Below are 19476 nucleotides of genomic sequence, written 5' to 3'. Positions count from 1 at the left end.
CCCATCCCAGCACAGCCTCACCCAGCACCCCCTCAGAGGCAGGGGGAGCAGCTAGCTCCTGAGCGGGGCTCCCAGCACAAGCCAGAGAGGCCATCTACATCCCCTCCTGACACCTCCATCCCCACTCCCTGCTCCCAGCCCCAGAGGAACCAGCAGGAGGAAGGCGATAGAAGCAAGCGCTCCCCCAACTCCAGACCCCTCTGAGTATTTCCCAGGCACCTGTCCATCAGGAGCCGCTCCAAGAGGATGCAGGGGTCCTGACACACCCACAGGGTCCACAGTGTGTGGACCGGAAGCACAAGGCATGCACAGCGTGGGGAGTCAAAGCCTCTCGCCAAAGCCCAGCGGGAGCAATTCTCCCCTAGCCTTGGCGAAATCCAGCTCCCGGTGAGCCAGGCAGAGCCCTCTGGCCTCCTCCTCACAGGACCCTGAGACTTCCCAACCAGGACAGGCCAGCAGGCCTCTGAAGAAGCTCAAGGGCATGGCCAGAGCCCTGAGCGTCCACAAGGACTTTCAGGGAGCTGGAGTGAGGGGGGGCCCCAGGATAGTTGGACCTGGGCTGGCAGGCCACAGGCCGCCCCATCTGCATCCTGCTCCCCCGCATCCCTGCCCTTGTCGCCATTAGCCCTGTCCCACGGGATCAACAAGCACCATTCGGCTCACCAGCCACGAGGAAAAACCCCCCTGGGGCCCCAGGAATAAGCAGAGCCCCTCCTGCCCACCATCCCGCACCCATCTCAGAAGAGCCCCAATGCCCACTACCTACTGGCCAGAGCTGCCAGCCAGCTCCCTGCTGCCCATCATCAGATACCCACCAGACCTGGTCGAGACCCAGGGAGCTGCTTGTCCATCAAGAAATCAGAACAGGGACTCACCAGGGCTTCCTGGGCATGACGGGGACCGGCCAGTATGAGGCCAGGAGCACACAAATCCCTGGGGTTTGCTGCCTGGCAAATGGCACCTTTAGGTGCTTCTCCCAGTGCCTGGCAATGAAATCAGGCCACAGCCCAAACGCCGGCTAAGCACCCGCCTGCCTTGCTTCTCCCCGTAGCCACTCACGCCCCACGACTCCAGATCCCAAAACAGGCATGTTCGTGGTTACCATAGGAACTCGCTAAAGCCAAAAAAGACACCACACAGTCACCCACATGGGCCCTCAAAGCTCATGTCCACCTGCACGGGCAAGCTTGCACACACGCCGACACACACCTACACGCGCCAGCACTGTTCTCAGGCTCAGGGACCGTCCTAAAGAATCAATGAACCAGGGCTGATACTTTAGCCAGAAACAGGGATGTGCCCCTCAGCCCCAGCTGGAACGTGTCTGCAAGTGGGTTCCCTGCACATCTCACGTGGCCAGCTGTCGGTTACAAGAGCAGTGGCACCAGCTAGGGCTCACCTGGTGCTCACCTGCCAAGGCACACCTGGAGCTGGGGGGAGGGGGGGTGCAGAGCCCCCGGGACCACCACCAGCTCTGCCCGCAAGGCCAGGGAGAGGGCACTGCCCAGCCTGCTTCCCTGGCGGCCGACCACCCCCTTCACCCCTCAGGATGCTGCTTCTCTCCTCTGTACCCTTCTATGGGAGGGTGGGGGGCAGGTATAAAGGTCAGGACCTAAGCCAGCCACTTGGGAGGGGAGAGGGGAAATGAGGAGCAGAGACTGTAATTCAGAGCCTTACTCCCTCCCTCTACCCCCAAGCTGCCCAAACTCCCCGTCTCCGTACACGGGACCAACATCCACTCAAAGGCTCACCCAGAGGGATTCCCTGGTGGCACAGTGGTTGAGAGTCTGCCTGCCAATGCAGGGGACACGGGTTCGAGCCCTGGTCTGGGAAGATCCCACATGCTGCGGAGCAACTAGGCCCCGTGAGCCACAACTACTGAGCCTGAACGTCTGGACCCTGTGCTCCGCAACAAGAGAGGCCACAATAGTGAGAGGCCTGCGCACCGCGATGAAGAGTGGCCCCCGCTTGCCGCAACTGGAGAAAGCCCTCGCACAGAAACGAAGACCCAACACAGCCAAAATTTTAAAAAATAATTAAAAAAAAAAAAAAAGGCTCACCCAGAAACTTGAGTCTTCACCCTTCCCCTTCCCCTTGCTCCCACCTCCTACATCCAAACCAGCTCCAGGCTGGGGAGTCCGCCTCCTCAAGAGCTCTCCAGTCTGTCCACTCTCCCCAACCCCACTGGCCCTGCTCTAGCCTCAAGCCTCTCCAACGAGTCAGCAGATGGCAACCAGCGGGGCGTTCAGACTCAAATCTGGCCACGTTACTCCCCTGCTTTAAAGCCTTTCCATGGCTCCCGGCCACACAGAGGGGCAAGCCCAGCCCTCCACACAGCCCTCCCACGCTCCTGGGCGAGGCCCAGCCTGACGCCGCAGTCGCACCCCGTGATCTGTCTGGTGTCATGACCGCACCCAGGTCCCTCCCAGCCCGCGTCATTCACACCTCACTGCCTGTGCGCTGTTGCTGCTGCCCCGGGTGTCTCTCCTCTCCGGGCTGGGCTTGCTCACCTTTGGAGGTGGCTGAGGCATCACCAAGTCTCCAGGAAGCCCTCCTCCGTCCTCTCTGAGGACATCTCTGTTAGCACTTGTCACATTCCACTGCAACTGTCTGTCTGTCTGTCTCCCTATGGGACTATAAGCTTTCATGAGCAGAGACTGTGTCTTTTTTTTTTTTACTTCGTTGCCGCGCGCGGGCTCTCTAGTTGCGGGCTCTCTAGTTGCGGCGAGCGGGGGCTACTCTTCACTGCGGTGTGCAGGCTTCTCATTGCGGTGGCTTCTCTTGCTGCGGAGCACGGGCTCTAGGCGCGTGGGCTTCAGTAGTTGTGGCTCGCGGGCTCTAGAGCACAGGCTTCAGTAGTCGTGGCGCACGGGCTTAGTTGCTCCGCAGCATGTTGGATCTTCCCAGACCAGGGATTGAACCCACGTCCCCTGCCTTGGCAGGTGGATTCTTAACCACTGCGCCACCAGGGAAGTCCCGAGACTGTGTCTTTTTCACCTTTGCTTCCCCACCAGCCCTAGCGCCTAGCACTGGGCTTCGAATGCAGGTGCTCAATAAACGTGAGCTTAACTGATTCAGCCTTCTAACCCCACAGAACATCAAGTTACCCCTGCCTCTGGCAACCCCAGCAAACTCAGCAGACACCCTAGATATGCAGGAGATGAGCTGACTCAGATGGGGCAGCCTCAGAAGGTTCTAAAACACCTTTGTGCCTCAAAGAGTCTTGTATCTGCAGTAAGCAAAGACCTGGTGGTCAAAGATGGGAGAAGTAAATTGGCGATGGTGACCTTCAACTGATGCATGAAAAAAAGCCATTACAGGGACTTCCCTGGTGGTCCAGTGGTTAAGACTCTGTGCTTCCAATGCCGGGGTTGCAGGTTTGATCCCTGGTCTAAGATCCCACGTGCTGCAATGCAGCCAAAAAAAAAAAAAGATCGTTACATCGGAATCAAGGGGTGGACCGTGGAGGGACGGGCTTTCCAGTAGGGCTGGAAAGCTGAGGCACAGACTTGATGCACAGCTGCCTGGGCCCTGACTCTGCTCTCCCCGCACCCCCCGAGAATGTAGCCTTGCTAACAACACCAAGAGAACCTGGAGAGGCAGATGTCTGTACAGGGAATCGCCCAGATTTTGTACGTAATCCTCATAGGATGGGGACTGAAGCCCTGAGTTTAAAAGGGCTGTGACACAGCCAGAAGCTGAGCTTTCTAGATGTGGCAAGCCCCCATCCTGCATGGACAATGGCTCCAGCAGCTGCCATCAGGGACCCCAGGGCCAAAGGGAAGTTACGCTGAGACACAGCGTCTGCTGCTGCCCTATGTGCTCTCCTCCCTTCTAAGATTTTAAATCTTAGCTGGTGAAATCTGAAACCTAGAGTACAGATGGCTGTGTGGTGTCTTCTGACCAAACCACAGGACAGCTGAAATGCTGCCCCAGCCAGGCTGCTGGGAAGACAGCTCCTCCAGGCCCTCTCCCTCCTTCTCCTGAGGAAGAAATAAGACGGCACAGTGACCTCTGGGCGCTCTTATGCACTTTCTCTCTATTTAGAGATGCCCACTTCTAGTGACCAAGAGCAGGGACCATCAATTAAAAAGTTGGATTCTTTTCCCTGCAGGGCAATGGGTTCTAACTTCCCGGTCATCAGGAATGTGCCTGATGCCCTACCCCAGCGGTAGAGACAAGCTGCGCTGAATCACCTCCACGCTCACGCCGTCCCACGATGGCCAGTGCCTGTGTATCACAGTCATCTCAGATGGCTGGAACATGGCTTACCAGCCCATGCAGCAGACACACACACCACACACACACACACACGCACACACACACACACACACACACACCTCTTTCTTTAGCAAAGAAGCAGGAGTCTCTGAGAGGGAGGGCAAGGGGCAGCAAAAAGAAGAGTGGAGGAAAGTACCAGAGGCTCCCAGTTCAGGTCGTCCTCTCTGGATGCTGCTTCAAGGACCTCCATGAGCAAACACATGGCCCTGCCAACCTAGGTTCCCCCTGTGGGAATCCAGTCAGACTATGGTTCAACCACCGCAATACAGACCGTATCCCAAGCTGGCCTGGGAGCAGGCTGGTGAAGCGGCGCTCCCCACCTGGTGTCCCTGCCTCTTTCTCTCCAGCCCTCCATCTCATGTGATGGGCTAACCATGATGACCCAGAATTAATTCATCCAGCAAATATAGACTGAGAACCTGCTATATGCCGAGCATGGTGTAAGGCTCTGGGGAGCCAGAGATGAGGTATGCAGAACCTCTGCTCTCAAAGACACTCATTCATTCGTGCATGCATTTGCTTAGTCAACAGCGAGCACCTACCATCATCAAGGTCCTGAGAGAAATGCAAAAGGACAAAAGGCATGAAGGTGAACTCCCAGAACGTCAAAGCTAGAAGAGAGCAGATTGGGCACCAGTCCAACCTTCCCACTTTACAGATGGGCAAACTGAGGTTTGGAGAGGTTAACAATTTGTTAGTCTCCGCCTCCCAATTTTTTCTCCTCTATGTGCTGCCACCACCCCCCCATCCAGTGTTCTTGTGTGGCTCCAGGCCCCCAGCACCCCTTGCCTCTGAGGGTCTTCATCATCAGGTACCCCAGACCCCTCTCAACCTGGGCCTCCAGCAGGGAGCTGGGCCCTCCCATCCACAGTGTTGTGGAGGCAGGGGTGCATTCTGGGGCCAAAGCACCAGACTCTCTATCTAAATCGGGAAAAGAGTGGGAAAGTAGGGCGGAGAGAGGTGCTGAGAACTATTTAGCTCCAGCCTGGACTGCACCAGCCATGAAGTACAGACCTGGATTCAAATCCCATGACCTACTCCCTGATGACCTTGACTAAGTTTCCTAACCTCCAAAGCCTCCCTTTCTCTTCTGTAAAATGCAGACAGTAGTGGTAGCTGCTTCCCAAGATGGTTGTGAAACCGCAGGGAAACTCTGTGATGAAAAGTGAGCACATAGTAAGTGCTCAATAATGGTGGTGCCAGAACCCCATCTTCAGAGCTGCATAGCTCAGGGACACTTCCAGGAGTTGTATGGCTGACTGTCTTCGTGTCAAGGACACCAGGTAACTGGGGAAGAAGCTGAGGCAGTCGGGAGCATGGGCTGCAGTCCAGGGGTATCTGGTGCTCAGTGGAGAAGCCAATGGGCTGCATTAGTACAGAAATATGTCTCACCCAGCAGAAGCCGAAGGAAGGCAGCATCTGGGTACCTGGAAGAGCCCTAGCACATGCAGTTGGCTGCCTAAGGACCTGTCAGTAAGCAGAGCCACATCCTGGGTACCCAGGCAGAATTTCTTCTTAGGTATTAGCGGGGAGGAGAATGAGGGAGCAGCTACTGATCTTCCTTTTAGTCCTAAGAGTCATGGGGGTGATGGGATAAAACCTCCTATGGTATCTGCCCAGCCCACAACTCATCCTTCTTCTCTGAGAACTAACCCCTCCCACAGAGAGAGCTGGCTGCAGCAGACATATTTTACCCATAAGCCCCATCTCTCCAGCTAAACTGATTGGACCATGCTGGGCCAATCAGATTCCCTCTTTTTTTTTTTTTACAGTTTTATTGAGATGTAGTTTATTTACTGTAGAATTCGCCATTTCTAGGCCTATCATTCAATGGTTTTCAGTATATTCACAAGGTTGTACAACCATTACCACGAACTAGTCCCAGAACATTTTCATCACCCCAAAAAGAAGACTGTATCTTTGCATTTGGATTATTTCCATTTGGGGCTATTATTAATAATGTTGCTATGAACATTCACATACAAGTTTCTCTACGGACATATGTTTTCATTGCTCTTGGATGTATACTTAAGAATGGAATTGCCGGTCATACAGTCACTCTACGTTTAACCCTTTCACATTCCCACCAGCAGCGTGTAAGGCTTCCAATTTCTCTACATCCTCACCTACACTTGTTATTATCTGTCTTTTTGGTTGTAGTCATTCTAGTGGGTGTGAAGTAGTATCTCACGGTGGCTTTGATGTGCAAGTCCCTGATGGCTAATGACGCTGAACATCTTTTCATGTGCTCATTGGCCATTTATATAACTTCTTTGGAAAAATGTTTATTCAGAGTCTTTGCCCATTTTTAAATTCTTTTTGTCTTTGTATTATTGAGTTGTTAGAGTTCTTTATATAGTTTAGATATGAGTCCCTTATCAGATATGTGATTTAAAAATATTTTCTCCCGTTCTGGGCATCGTCTTTTTACTTTCCTAATGGTGTCCTTTGTAACACAAAAGTTTTTAATTGTGAAGAGGTTCAATTAATCAGTTTGTTGTTCTTGTTGTTTTTGTTGCTTGTGCTTTGGGTGTCATACCTAAGAAACCATTGCCTTATCCAAGGCCACAGAGATTTTCATCTAGGTTTTCTTCTAAGAGTTTGATACTTTGGGCTCTTACATTTAGGTCTTTGATCCATTTGGAGTTAATTTTTGTATACGGTGTGAGACAGGGATTCAATTTCATCCTTTGCATGTGGATATCAGTTGTCCCAGCACCATTTGTTGAAAGACTATTTTTCTCCATGGAATTGTCATGACATATTGTACTTGTTGAAAATCAATTGACCACAAATGTGAGGGTTTATTTCTGGACTCTGAATTCTATTCCATTGATCTGTGTGTCTATCTCTATGCCATTACCAAACTCTCTTGATTACTGTCACTTGGTAGTAAATTTGAACTCACGAAGTACAGTCCTCCAACTTTGTTCTTCTTTTTCAAGATTATCCTTGAATTTCCATAAGAATTTTAGGATCAGTTTATCAATCTTCGCAAGGAAGGCAGCTGGGGTTTTGATGGGGATGCATTTCCAGTTCCTGTTCAATGCCCCCTGAGCTCTAGCTCCACCTCCTCCCCTTGGGTTCCCTGAGGCACCTGGGATTTTTTTCCATAAACTCCATCTTTTGCTTAACCAGATTACACTGGGTTTTTGTTTCTTGCAATCAAAAGAATCTTAACCAAGTGCAAGTAGGAACACAGTCCTACACACTGTCCCAAACAACCCTCTCAACACCACCTCCCCAAGGCCTAAGACCTCAGACTGTCCTCCACATACCCAGAGAGCCCACTGGGGTCCCAATCTCAACACTGGCCCATGCCCCCAGCCCTTCACTCCACCTTGTAACTAGCTCCTTTGCAGGTTACATGTATCATCTTTACTAGTTAAAATAAAAACAAACAGGCCCTCAATAAACGCTTGTGAAATTGAACTAGATGTCCCAAGACGGTACCAAAAAAACCCACTCCTACCACTCTACACCGCTTAGTAACTCAGCTTCCTACCTAGCAACTCATGCAATACGCAGATAGGAAGCTCTAGGAAGGCCAGACATCGCTGTGCCCACTGGACAAAGGATACGGAAACTGAAGTCCAGAGAAGTTAAGTGTCTTGCCCAAGAGTGACTTGCCCTAAATGCTGGACTGCCCTGATGCACACCCCACGCCAATCAGCACAGGCACAGACAGGCCCATCGTCCCGCCCCATCTTTAAGAGCTACTTTCGAAGGTACCTCCTCCTGGCAGTCTTCCAAGATTGCTCCCACTACATCCCTGGCATCAACTCTACAGAGAGACTGAAAGCTCTCAGAGGGCAGGGACAGTCTTCCATCCATCCTTGCCCTGCTAACTGCCCACCCTCACCCTTCTGAGCAAAACAAACCTGAGTGGGAAGCTTCCTTGTTTTGACACCCCCCCCTTAGATGCCAACTCACAAGACTGGCTGTGCTCTGCCCAGGGAAGTGTACCCAGGGGATACACAGTCAGTGCTGGCAACTAAATGGCATGGCAGAGAGAGGCCAGCCTGGAAAACCTTTCAGCTGAGATGGGGGAGTTACAAGCAGCTGGGGCTGCCTCCAAAGGAGGACACTTAGTAGAGGAATTTTTCATGCTTGAGCCAATTCACGTGTTGCAGGATAATATTTTGAGCTACTGACCAACGCTGTTTTTCCCTCCTAAAATTTCTCTCCTTTTTAACTCACTTCATTGGAGGAGGTGGTTGGTCAGTACTCATTGCCCGAGGGAGGGATGCAGTTGGGAACCCACTTTTGTTAAGTCTCAAGGGGGAAAGAGGATCCAGGTGCAGGCAAAATGGTTTGGCCAGAAACACAGAGGGAAAAGAACGAAGGTGATGAGAGAGGCGCAGTCAGAGGTTCTAGGACAAAGGGGTGTCTGCTCAGGGCTCCCCAGACAGACGAGCAGACACATGGTAAACCGAGGCAGACAATCAATCCCCAGACCCTGAATCTGGTGCTGGAATTCTCAGAGAGCCTCAGGGCCAGGCTGATCAGGACGACAGATATCTGGTAATAGATGACTCGATGACCAACTGACCACCCACAAACACACACACACTGGGGTGTTTCGCCAGGTCCTAGAACTGTGTGGCACAATTTTCCAGGTAGGTGGGAATGTCAGAAAGACAGCCTGGGACTTCCCTGGCGGTCCAGTGCTTAAGACTCCACACTTCCACTGCAGGGGGGCATGGGTTCAATCCCTGGTTGGGGAAGTCTGCATGCTGTGCAGTGCGGCAAAAAAAATAGCCTCTTGGGACTGGGGCTACAAATATTATATATAAAAATAAAATGATTACAAGTGATGGAAAATTAAAATATAAAAATTGAAGTGATGGAAAATACAATTATCTTTCTTATACCCTTGAGTTGTGGCCTAAAAGTTTCACTGCTATACACATTTCCACCACACGGGTCCCCCTGCTTGCTTCCCAGCATCTGCCTTTTCCCGGATACTTCGGGAATCAAGAGCCCAGTCCAGTCTCCTCCAAGTCCACAAGCCCCTGGACTGAGACAGAGACTCTGACAAATGCAACAGTCCCGCTCACGTTTTCCACAACCAGGAGGGAAATGAGGGCCCCAGAGGAGCTCCATCTGCCATCACCTCTGACCTTTACGTAACAGGAAGTGGCTACTTACTTGACCTTCAGGCTCGCCAGCATGGTCTTGTCGATCCTGCCAAGAGAAAAGCAAGGGCTTCCGTCAGTGCCAGGGCTGAAGGCTCCCACCTAGCACCTGCAGGGGACAGGTCCCGGGGCCAGCCCAGACCACCAGCCCTGCAGGGCCGTGGACAATGTGGCTTCAGGAGGAAGGAAGTTCTCCTCCAGCCCAGAAAGGGAGGACTTGGGAGCTCTGGGAGGGCCGGAGCCACTCATAACCCAGTGAGATGGGTCCTGTTATTCTCCCTATTTTAGAGATGAGGAAACAGGCTCGGGAGGATACAGTCACTGGCCCAGTCTGGATCCCAGTATCTGACTCCAGACCCAGGGATCTAAAGCACTTTATATGCCATCTTTGCTTTCGTTACCCAAGCTCCAGAAGAGGACTCTGCAACCCAGCCTCATGGGTCACAGCGGCTGGACAATCAATGCATGGATATTTCCTGGGATTCTGCTTTACAAAGATGCCGCAACCTCCAGCACCAGGGACCCTCCTGCTCTGGGAGCTGCCAGTTCCTCTAAGGAGGCATAAGCCACTCCTGAGACAGAACCTGACAGCAGGCGCCAGGGTGCACAGGAGGTGGGGTCTGTCGGGCACAGGAGCTCAGAGCCCGGAAGATCACGTTTGCGGCAGACTGTCCCGGCAGCCAGCAACTCCACCCCAGCCTGCGCCTACCCTTGCTGGAAGACAAGGCAGGGCTGCTAGGCTTCTATTTTTACCCTCTGCATATGCCAGCCCTTATGGCTGGTAAAAGAGGCCCCTTCCTCTCTCCAGAGACAGAAAGGTAGGCGAGATTCCCACTCTCTGTCTCCTCTTGTTTAGGGGTCACAAATACCAGGGTCACATCACCATCAGTGTCACCACTGCGCCATGTCATCATTGCCATTAATGCCACCCAAATCACCACCACCTCCAGGAGGCTTGAAACCCTGGGAAGTTCTTATAGCCACCTCTGCCCAGCAGCTCAGCTCTGCCATGAGCTCCCCATACACGCAACGACTGGGGCCCCAGGGAGGAGGGGAGCTGTGTCAGGGGCCACACGGTGAGGACGCAGAGCTGCCCCAGCAATCATGAGTCAGCACCAAGCCCCTGAGCTGGGGGGTGGGATCCTTCCACCCTGAGTCAACTCCCAGCACCTTCCGATCTCAGTTCCCAACAGCAAAATAAGCCACACCCGCGGTTCCTGGCCCAGGTCCCCCCTCCCAGCTTCTTCCCCACGGGCCCCCTGGGCCCCCTCCTTGGTGCTTCCACGAGGCCCCCAGGGGTCTCACTGGGTTCCTAACCCCCTCTGGTATGGAGAGCCTCGTCCTCCCCCATTCAACTCACTGAATGGGAGTAAGGTGGACCCAGGAGCAGATCCCTGCACTCTGCTACAACATCTGTTACCCAGAGCAACCCAACTGGAACCTCTATCAATAAGCCCTTACATTTTATATTTTCCCAAGGAATCTTTTTTAATTCTTACAACATCCCTTTGTTGTGGGTAAGGCAGAAATTCCCCATTTACACATGGAGAAACTGAGACCTGGAGAGAGGAAGTGTCCCATCTGGGCTCCTCAAAGAGCAGAAGAGGAGCGGCGCCTTAACCCAGGTCTCCCAGCATGCCCTCTCACCCTACCACCCGCCACCCGCCACCCACCAACTCTCTGGGTCACACCCTGGGCCACAGCAGCCCCGGTCCCGGGACCCACGTCCACACCTACTCAGTCAACCGGGCTCCCACGGGGGTGTGGCCTTGGAGGGCAGGGTCTATGGCTCGGCAGGGCTGAGATGGGGAGATAGGGCAGCGCTGTGACACTGAGCTTTCCCCTTTCAGGAAACCAAGGTCCCCAGGTGCTTCCGGATGCCATCTCTCTCCTCCCTCCCCTGCCGCATCCCATTCACTCTCATCACCTTGTCCACCAGTGTTACTGGACGTCCACCCTGGCATCCAACGGAGCTCTGAAAATACCACCCCCAAGACTCTTTTCACCGTCTGGAGTGGACCAGGGCTCCAGGAATCTGTAATTTAGCCCTCAAACAAGTGCAAGATCCCTTCCCTGCTGAAAGCCATCCCCGCACGACAGCCACCCTAACCCTCCAGCCCCACCAGGAAGCTCTGCCATCCCATGTCTTGCAGCCCCTGTGCTCCCTCCCACTCTCCTTCGCCTCTTATGCCCCTCACTACTGGCCAGCCAGCTTCCACACCAGGACAGCGCTGGCCACCCGCCCCCCCTCAGCAGTGGGAACCTCTTCTTTGACGACGCTCCAAAGCTAGAAGCTGAAAGGAAACTGATAATGAAAACCACTAGACCCCGTTCCCCAGCTGAGGAGAAGCTGCCGGCAGCTGGTAACCAGAGACAAATTTTGACCTCAGTTTCCTCACTTTGTGGCCCCATAGGGAGGAAAGAGCCTCTCCTTTGTCCCAGACAGAAACTTAGCAGCCAAAGGTGGCCCAGAGGGTCAGGCGAGAGGCTGGAGCACAGCCCCAGCTGCTCAGACTGGCTGTAGGGGGAGGGCAGGGAGGGGCCCCTGGCGACAGGCCTGCCCGGTCCTCTCACTGCTCACCCCTGAAGAGAGCAGACAGCCCAAAGGCCGAGCAGGCCACACACTCTCCCGGCCACGAAGTCACAGAGATGACCCAGACAGAAGCATAACACACACGCACAGGCAAGAGCACACACAGGTACAGAAGCTCCGAGGCGCACACCGGCATCCGCTCAGAAGCACAGAGTGCACACGTGGCCACGCGTCGGCACACCCACCCAGCCAGGCACACACCTCACACCCGGCCGCACAGACATGCACACCTAAACACACAGTCCCAGATACACACGTGTTCACAGCCATCACAGATGCACATACACGTTTATGGAAACACATGACACAGAGGCCCACGTTCACCAGAGTCACACTCACACTGGCTCCAGCTCCGACCTCTGAATTCCCTAGAAGACTGTACCCAAGGGACAGTGAGGAAAAGCCTGGTGCCCCCCGCACAGGATCTTCCATCTCCATCCGCCCAAGCATCTGAAAGTCCTCTGCACTGCTCCCTACAGACCAGGTCACAGCCACAGGCTCAACCGGGCTTCACGGCCAGATTCGCTCCCACCCCTTCACCCTCCCTCCCATCTGTTACCCACCATCCGAAGCCCCCAAAGGAGATGCTGCGCTTCCTGACAAACATGGCTGTGACGGAGGGGCCCCTGGTCCAGCGATGCCCCCGAGGCTGTTGGCAAGACTGCTGCGGCCTCGGAGCAGCGGGGTCGACAGCCACCGGCAAAGGGCGGGGTGCCCCGCGTGGCACCTCCCCCATTGCCTGCCCCCCAGCCCGGCTTCCTGTGGGTGAGGCCGCGGGGTGGGAGGGGTGTCCTGCCCCCCAGGACGCACCAAGACAGGCAGGGGAGGTCGCAGAGGGCAGCTTCCCCACACCCGGAGGAACCCGCAGCTCCGGAAGGGGCTCGGCCGGCAGATTGCACCACAGCCCGGGTTGGCAGCTCTGCCCCACACAGCCCAGGCTGCCCGGAACCCAAGGAGGCCCGAGGATTACCATGATTGTGCCTGGGAAGGGGAGAGAGACCTGGCTGGAAGGCTCAGGGAGCCCTGCCGACGCGGACCCACACCGACTCCCTGGGGCTGCCGGAGGCGGGACCTTGGCCTTTCTCCCTCCGCCGTACCAGATAAACCTGCCCCACATGCACACGCGTGTGGACACAAGTATATGTGCACCCACGTGGGCCCAGGGGCGCACACACGTGCACACATATATGCACAGGACCCACGGGTCCACCTAGGCGCATGCGTGCTCACGTTCGTCAGCAGACGCCGGCACACACGTGCACGCAGGTACTGCACACTCACCTGCAGGTGCGTGCAGACGTTTACAAAGACACCTGCACATCCATCTCGTGCACATACAGCTCCCCAAACAAACACACGCTCACACACACATCAACATACGTGCACACACCTAGGCGCACGCTCAGATCGCACACACGCCTACAAGGCGCCCTCACATACACAGGCACAGGCACAGGCACAGATCTGTACTGCTCAGATGCCCTTGAGCGTCTAGACAGAGGTCAGCAGTGCTGAGCTCCTGCCGGCAGTGGCAGAGGTGGCAGGTGGCACCGACGTGCACGTCTTTGCCTTTCCCACTGGACCCACAGGCTAGTCCTAATCTCTGTCTGCACCAGTGCTGCCAAGCCTGGTACACGGTAGGTGCTCACTAATGAGAGCCCCGTCGAAGAGTGCGGCACATACATACAGCAGCCTAGGGCAGAGGGTCACGGGCGGGGTGCCAGGTCCCCGCCCCTACCAAGCAGTGGAGAAGCTTCCACCACTGGCCTTTCCCACTGGCCCACCTTCCCCGGAGCTGGGAGTCAGATCCGCGCTGTGATGCCAGAGGGCCACCCCCAGGCTGTGGACAAAGGGCACAGGCATTTTTATCTTCTTGACTCCTCCGCTGCAGGGGACACAAGGGGCCTCAGGCCCTATGGGGGCAGCACAGGGTCCTGACCAAGGTCAGGGCTAGGGGTGGCAGGTGTGGGGTCCTGTGCCCCCCTGGCTGCCCAGCAGGAGCCTGGTGGTCCTTGGTTCAGGTTGCACCCTCCACCCTCACCTTCATCAGAAAAGGAAGGATCAAGTGGTTCACTCCCTAGGGTTGCATAGACCACCGGCTTCCCGCTGGACGTCCACTCCACACCCAGATCTGTCACCCCTACTGCACCCACCCCACACTCAGGAGATGCTCAGCAGGTACCACGGACCCCCTGGGTCCTGCCTGTCCTGCACCCTTTTGGCCTCCGTCTGAGCAAGACAGCTCTGCGCTCCATCTGCCCCCGGGGGGGACACCTGGCCAGGCCTGGCCAGCCAGGGCTTCACCCTCCTGGCTGCAGTGACTGGGTTGGGAGTGGGCAGGAGACCTAATCGGACCCAGTAGGACTCACTCCCACAATGCTTCCCCCCTCTCCTCCCCAGGGTTGCTGAACCACAGGATGGACCACCAGGGTAAGCCAGAAACGGCCCACAGCCTCAGCCCAGGCGTCACGTGGGTTACTAATAACCAATAACCCACATTCCTTTTGCAAAGTGCTTACTTTTTTTTATCAATTAGAGGGAGTTCCTAGTGAGCCCATCATTGGAGCACATCATCTGACATGCTTCCATGTGGGAGAGAGAGGAGGGGTTGCCGTCACAGTAAGCTTGGGCACTTCCGGCCTTCCGTCTTATCTATGCTTATCTGTACACACATGTGACCATGTGTGCTTGCTGTCCACCAACATATTCCAGGGGAAGACACAGCTGAGAGATGCTCTGATTCAGGCCCTCATAGTCTGCAAAGACACCCAGATAAAACCCAGGTAGGAGGCCACCTGGGCCAAATGTTCGCAGACCCAGAGGAGACACAGGCCCAAGCCCGAGCATCTGAAGGTCCGAAGGGCAGCCCAAGGACCAGGCAGGGAGGAGCATTTCAAGACCAGGCTGGATTCTCCCACCTTGCACGGCAGCCACAAAAGACACCAAGTCCTGGGATTCAGACACCTGACCAAGGAGCGGCAAGGGCCTGGCTGCATCAGCAGGAAGGGCACAGAGCTCACAGCCTGGACTTGAACTTGAGAGTCCAGAAGGGCCGGTGCCGTCTTCGCCCCCCAGAGTAAGGGCCCGGAGCAAGAGAAGGGAAGTTCCCGGGTAGCTTCCAATTTTACCGCATAAGCTCGGGAGGGAGGCGAGAATCATTCTAGAGCCTCCTCAGTGCTGAGGCTCCCAAGCTTTGGAGCTGTGTGACCTCCAGCAACTTACCTAACCTCTCTAGGCCTCAGTTTCCTCCTCCATAATAGGGAGTGGCTGCCACCAACCTCACAAGATTATAAATGAACGTAAACACAGCACAGGGCTTCCAAACCATTCCCGGAGCTGTTATATGTACTATCTATTATGATTCCACCCCCTCCCTCGGTCCCACGCAGCTTCCAGCTGCCCCTGCTCTGACCCCTCCGTTCTTCTTCTGGGTGGTGGTGGGCAGCGAGGAGTCCATGGCTCTCTGGGAAGGACTGCAAGTCAAGAGAAAAGAGAAGCATGCTGTGTGCCAGGCCCAGCCCTCCTGCCCCACCAAGCACGGCCCAGCTTCCTCCCAAACCTCAGCTGACTCAGCATGTGGGCAGTCAGGGTGGAGATAAGGACAAGCTTGGGGCCAGGGGGGCCAGGGGGGCCAGGGGCAGCGCTGTGACTGTGAGTTGACTATGGGTCAGCACTGACCTTTCAATCTCACAGCCACCTCTGAGATAGCACCACTTTATCCCCATTTTACAGATGGTGACACTGAGGCACAGAGAGGTTAAGGAACCTGCGTGATGGTGGCAGAGCCAGGTCTGACTCCAGAGCCCAAGTTCTCAGCCACTGCTCTATACAATGATCTGCATCATCAGACCAAACCTGCCCCACTGACTCTGGAACCTACAGAAATGCCCAGTTCACGCAACGCCCATTTTACAGATGGGGAAACGAAGGCAAAGCTCAGCTCAACAGCCAGGAAAGCACAACAACGAAGCTGGAAGGAGCACGTGCCTGAGTCCTTCTCACCTGAGGTTGCTCCTTGCCCTTCCACAGAGGAACGGCCCACTTTGGGTCACCAAGTCACAATGCCCTGGCTTCCCCGGTGGAGGCCTGTGGGTATTTCTGGTCCAGCTGAGGGAGCAAGTACCAACCAGAGCTCCAACTCCGGGACAGAGCTCCAGGGAACCCAGCCAGTTCTCTGGATTTTAGAGAAACACGGAGCGGAGAAAGCTGGCTGGGATCAGAGGAGGAGAGGCAGCCCAGGTCCCTGCCAGGAGCCCCTCCATCATATCTGCAGTCCCTTGGGGGCAGGAGGGAAGGGAGAGACAGTGTGGTTTCCTCCACTTCGGCAGCTCCGTCCTCGCAGCCACCAGCAGGAGGTAAAAGATGAAACAAGCTCCCTTCCCAGGCGTGGGGATGAGGCAGTTACAGGAAGCTGAGGAAACAGATGTCCTGAGAGAAGCAGGCACTAGATCATTCAGCCTGGATCCTCCCCCACTCCAGACAACATAAGCTGGCATCAGTACCGACCCCGTAAGGCTCAGCTCTCCTCCTATCTCGACCACTGAATCACCTTGAGCAGGTCACGTCATCTTTGGAGGCTTCAGTTGACCTTGCCTCAAAGGGGAGGCTAGATTAGCCTCTGCTTCCTTTATAAACCAGGTGAGGGCAAAGCATAGTGGCAGAGAAGGACCAGGAAAACAGGGTGCCATGGGATTCAGAGCCAGCAGACCCACACTGGTTGGGAATCTACACCTTGGGATGGAGAAAAAATGACATCTCACATCTGCAATGTGATTTACAGCGCCCTGATCACTTCCCCCCTCACGCTGCCTCAAGGGCTATACTGAATTTCCCATTGCACAAGTTCTGAAAAGCAAGATGATGACCAAAAAAATTACGAGAGAAGCGCTTGTGAAAACTCGGTTCCTAGAGCAGGACCCCAACTATGACAGTCGTGCAATTTATTCTGATTTGTTCAGTAACGCTATCTACCAAAAGAACTCCCAGCAACATGTGGTTGTGAACTAAAGAAGCTGCAACATGTACCATTATTTAAAATTATTTTTAAATAATAATAAAGTATTTTTACCCATCAGATAAGTTAAAAAAAAAAACCTTGATAATGGTGTGAGGATGTAAGGAAACAGGCACCCCACCATTAGTGTGTAGATATTTGACAAGATCTATTAAAATATTAAGTGCACATACTGTTTGTGCCAACACTTCTGTTTTTAGAGATTTATCTGGGGAATTCCCTGGCGGTCCAGTGGTTAGGACTCTGCGCTTTCACTACCAAGGGCCCGGGTTCAACACCTGGTTGGGGAACTAAGATCCCACAATTTTCATGGCACGGCCAAAAAAGAAAGAAGAAGAAAAAGAGATTTATCCTGGGCTTCCCTGGTGGTGCAGTGGTTGAGAGTCCGCCTGCCGATGCAGGGGACACGGGTTCGTGCCCCGGTCCGGGAAGATCCCACGTGCCGCGGAGCGGCTGGGTCCGTAAGCCATGGCCGCTGAGCCTGCGCGTCCGGAGCCTGCACGTCCGGAGCCTGTGCTCCACAACGGGAGAGGCCACAAGAGTGAGAGGCCCGCATACCGTAAAAAAAAAAAAAAAAGAGATTTGTCCTACTGGTAAACTCATACAAGCTGACAAGATCTATGCACACAGATGTTAACTATATCATTGTTTATAATAGCAAATACAATTAGTAACATAAATAACCATCATTTCACGATATTGTGGAACAAGCATACAATGGAATACTGTGTAGCCATTGAAAAGAAGGAGGTAGGATTTATATGTGTTACTACATAAAGATATCCTAAAAACTAAAAAAACAACAAATAGGGGCTTCCCTGGTGGCACAGTGGTTGAGAATCCGCCTGCCAATGCAGGGGACACGGGTTCAATCCCTGGTCCAGGAAGATCCCACATGCTGCGGAGCAACTAAGCCCATGCACCACAACTACTGAGCCTGTGCTCTAGAGCCCATAAGCCACAACTACTGAAGCCCTCGCACCTAGAGCCTAAGCTCGGCAACAAGAGAAGCCACCGCAATGAGAAGCCCGCGCACTGCAATGAAAAGTAGCCCCCGCTCGCCGCAACTAGAGAAAGCCCGCGTGCAGCAACGAAGACCCAACACAGCCAAAAACAAATAAATAAAATAAATAAATTTATTTTAAAAATTAAAAAACAACAAACAAAAAGACACAGAACGGGGACTTCCCTGGTGGTCCAGTGGTTAAGAATCCGTCTTCCAATGCAGGGGACTGGGGTTCGATCCCTGGTTGGGGAACTAAGATCCCGCATGCCACGGTGCAACTAAGCCTGCACGCTGCAACTACTGAGCCCGAGCACCTCAACTAGAGAGCCCACGTGCTGCAACTTAGACCTGACGCAGCCAAAAATAAATAAATAAATAAAATTAAAAAAATAAAAAGACAGAACAGTTCATATAATAGGATCTCATTCGTTTAAATAAATATGTAAATTCTTATATATGCCTAGACAATTTCTGGAAGGAAACATAAGCAATGGCCCAAGACTGGTTACCTCTGAAGAATGGGACTGGAACTGGAAATCCAGGGGGAAGAAACTTTTCACTTCATGTCCTCCTGTGCTGCTTGATTTTTTTTTTTTTTACCAAGAACATGTTATAATTTAAAGAAAAAGTGTTAAACAGATGGTTTGCTAAGAAGAAGAAGAAAGAAGATGAAGGAGAAGAGGAGGAGGAGAGGGGTGGAAGCTACAAACGCTTGTTTCTTTAAAACCTTCTTAAACTATTTAGAGTTCAAACTGACTGCTGATTCCAGTCCTGAGATCACCTCTTCTACCCTGAAGGTAAGTCTGTCTTGCCCCAGAGAGGTAGAACCCAGGTCTCTCTCTCTCTCAGTATCTGACTCCAGATGGTTCTTCCATACACTCTGGTTGGTTTTTTGTGTGTGTTTCGTTTTGTTTTTTGGCTGCACCACTCGTCTTGTGGGATCTTAGTTCCCTGACTAGGGATTGAACACGGGCCCTCGGCATTGAGAGCACAGAGTCCTAACTGCTGGACCACCAGGGAATTCCCCATCCACTCTGCTTTTAAGCATAGTTTGTCTCTCAATCTTAAGTAAGAAAACCCCAAGGAGACCAATATACCACTTTGTTGAACTTTGACAGTTCACGTCGGAATCCTTACCTTCATGCCAAGAAGATTCTAGAGTGCAGATCATGGCCAGTTTGGGGATTTTTGTTTTTTTTTTGCGGTACGCGGGCCTCTCACTGCTGTGGCCTCTCCCGTTGCGGAGCGCAGGCTCAGCGGCCATGGCTCACGGGCCCAGCCGCTCCGCGGCATGTGGGATCTTCCCAGACCGGGGCACGAACCCGTGTCCCCCGCATCGGCAGGCGGACTCTCAACCACTGCGCCACCAGGGAAGCCCTGGGTGTTGTTTTTACATGGGTATGTCAAGCCTGTGAAAATCCATCAACCTGCACACTTACAACCT

At 53.8% G+C, this 19476-nt stretch overlaps 1 protein-coding gene across 1 annotated transcript in view; it reads right to left on the bottom strand.

Moving 5' to 3' along the window:
• The window catches only part of RAP1GAP2 (RAP1 GTPase activating protein 2), a 216727-nt gene that overhangs the window by 172263 nt on the left and 24988 nt on the right, over window positions 1-19476 (bottom strand). Inside the window, exon 3 of the mRNA XM_059998197.1 lies at window positions 9433-9468. Coding sequence (XP_059854180.1) covers window positions 9433-9468 — 36 coding nt within the window. The remainder of the gene's footprint in view (window positions 1-9432; window positions 9469-19476) is intronic.

Source organism: Delphinus delphis, chromosome 19, assembly GCF_949987515.2.
Source record: "Delphinus delphis chromosome 19, mDelDel1.2, whole genome shotgun sequence".
In the NCBI taxonomy this organism is placed as follows: Eukaryota; Metazoa; Chordata; class Mammalia; order Artiodactyla; family Delphinidae; genus Delphinus; species Delphinus delphis.
Note: the sequence above shows the minus strand (reverse complement) of the source record. Positions and strands in the feature narration are given on the sequence as shown.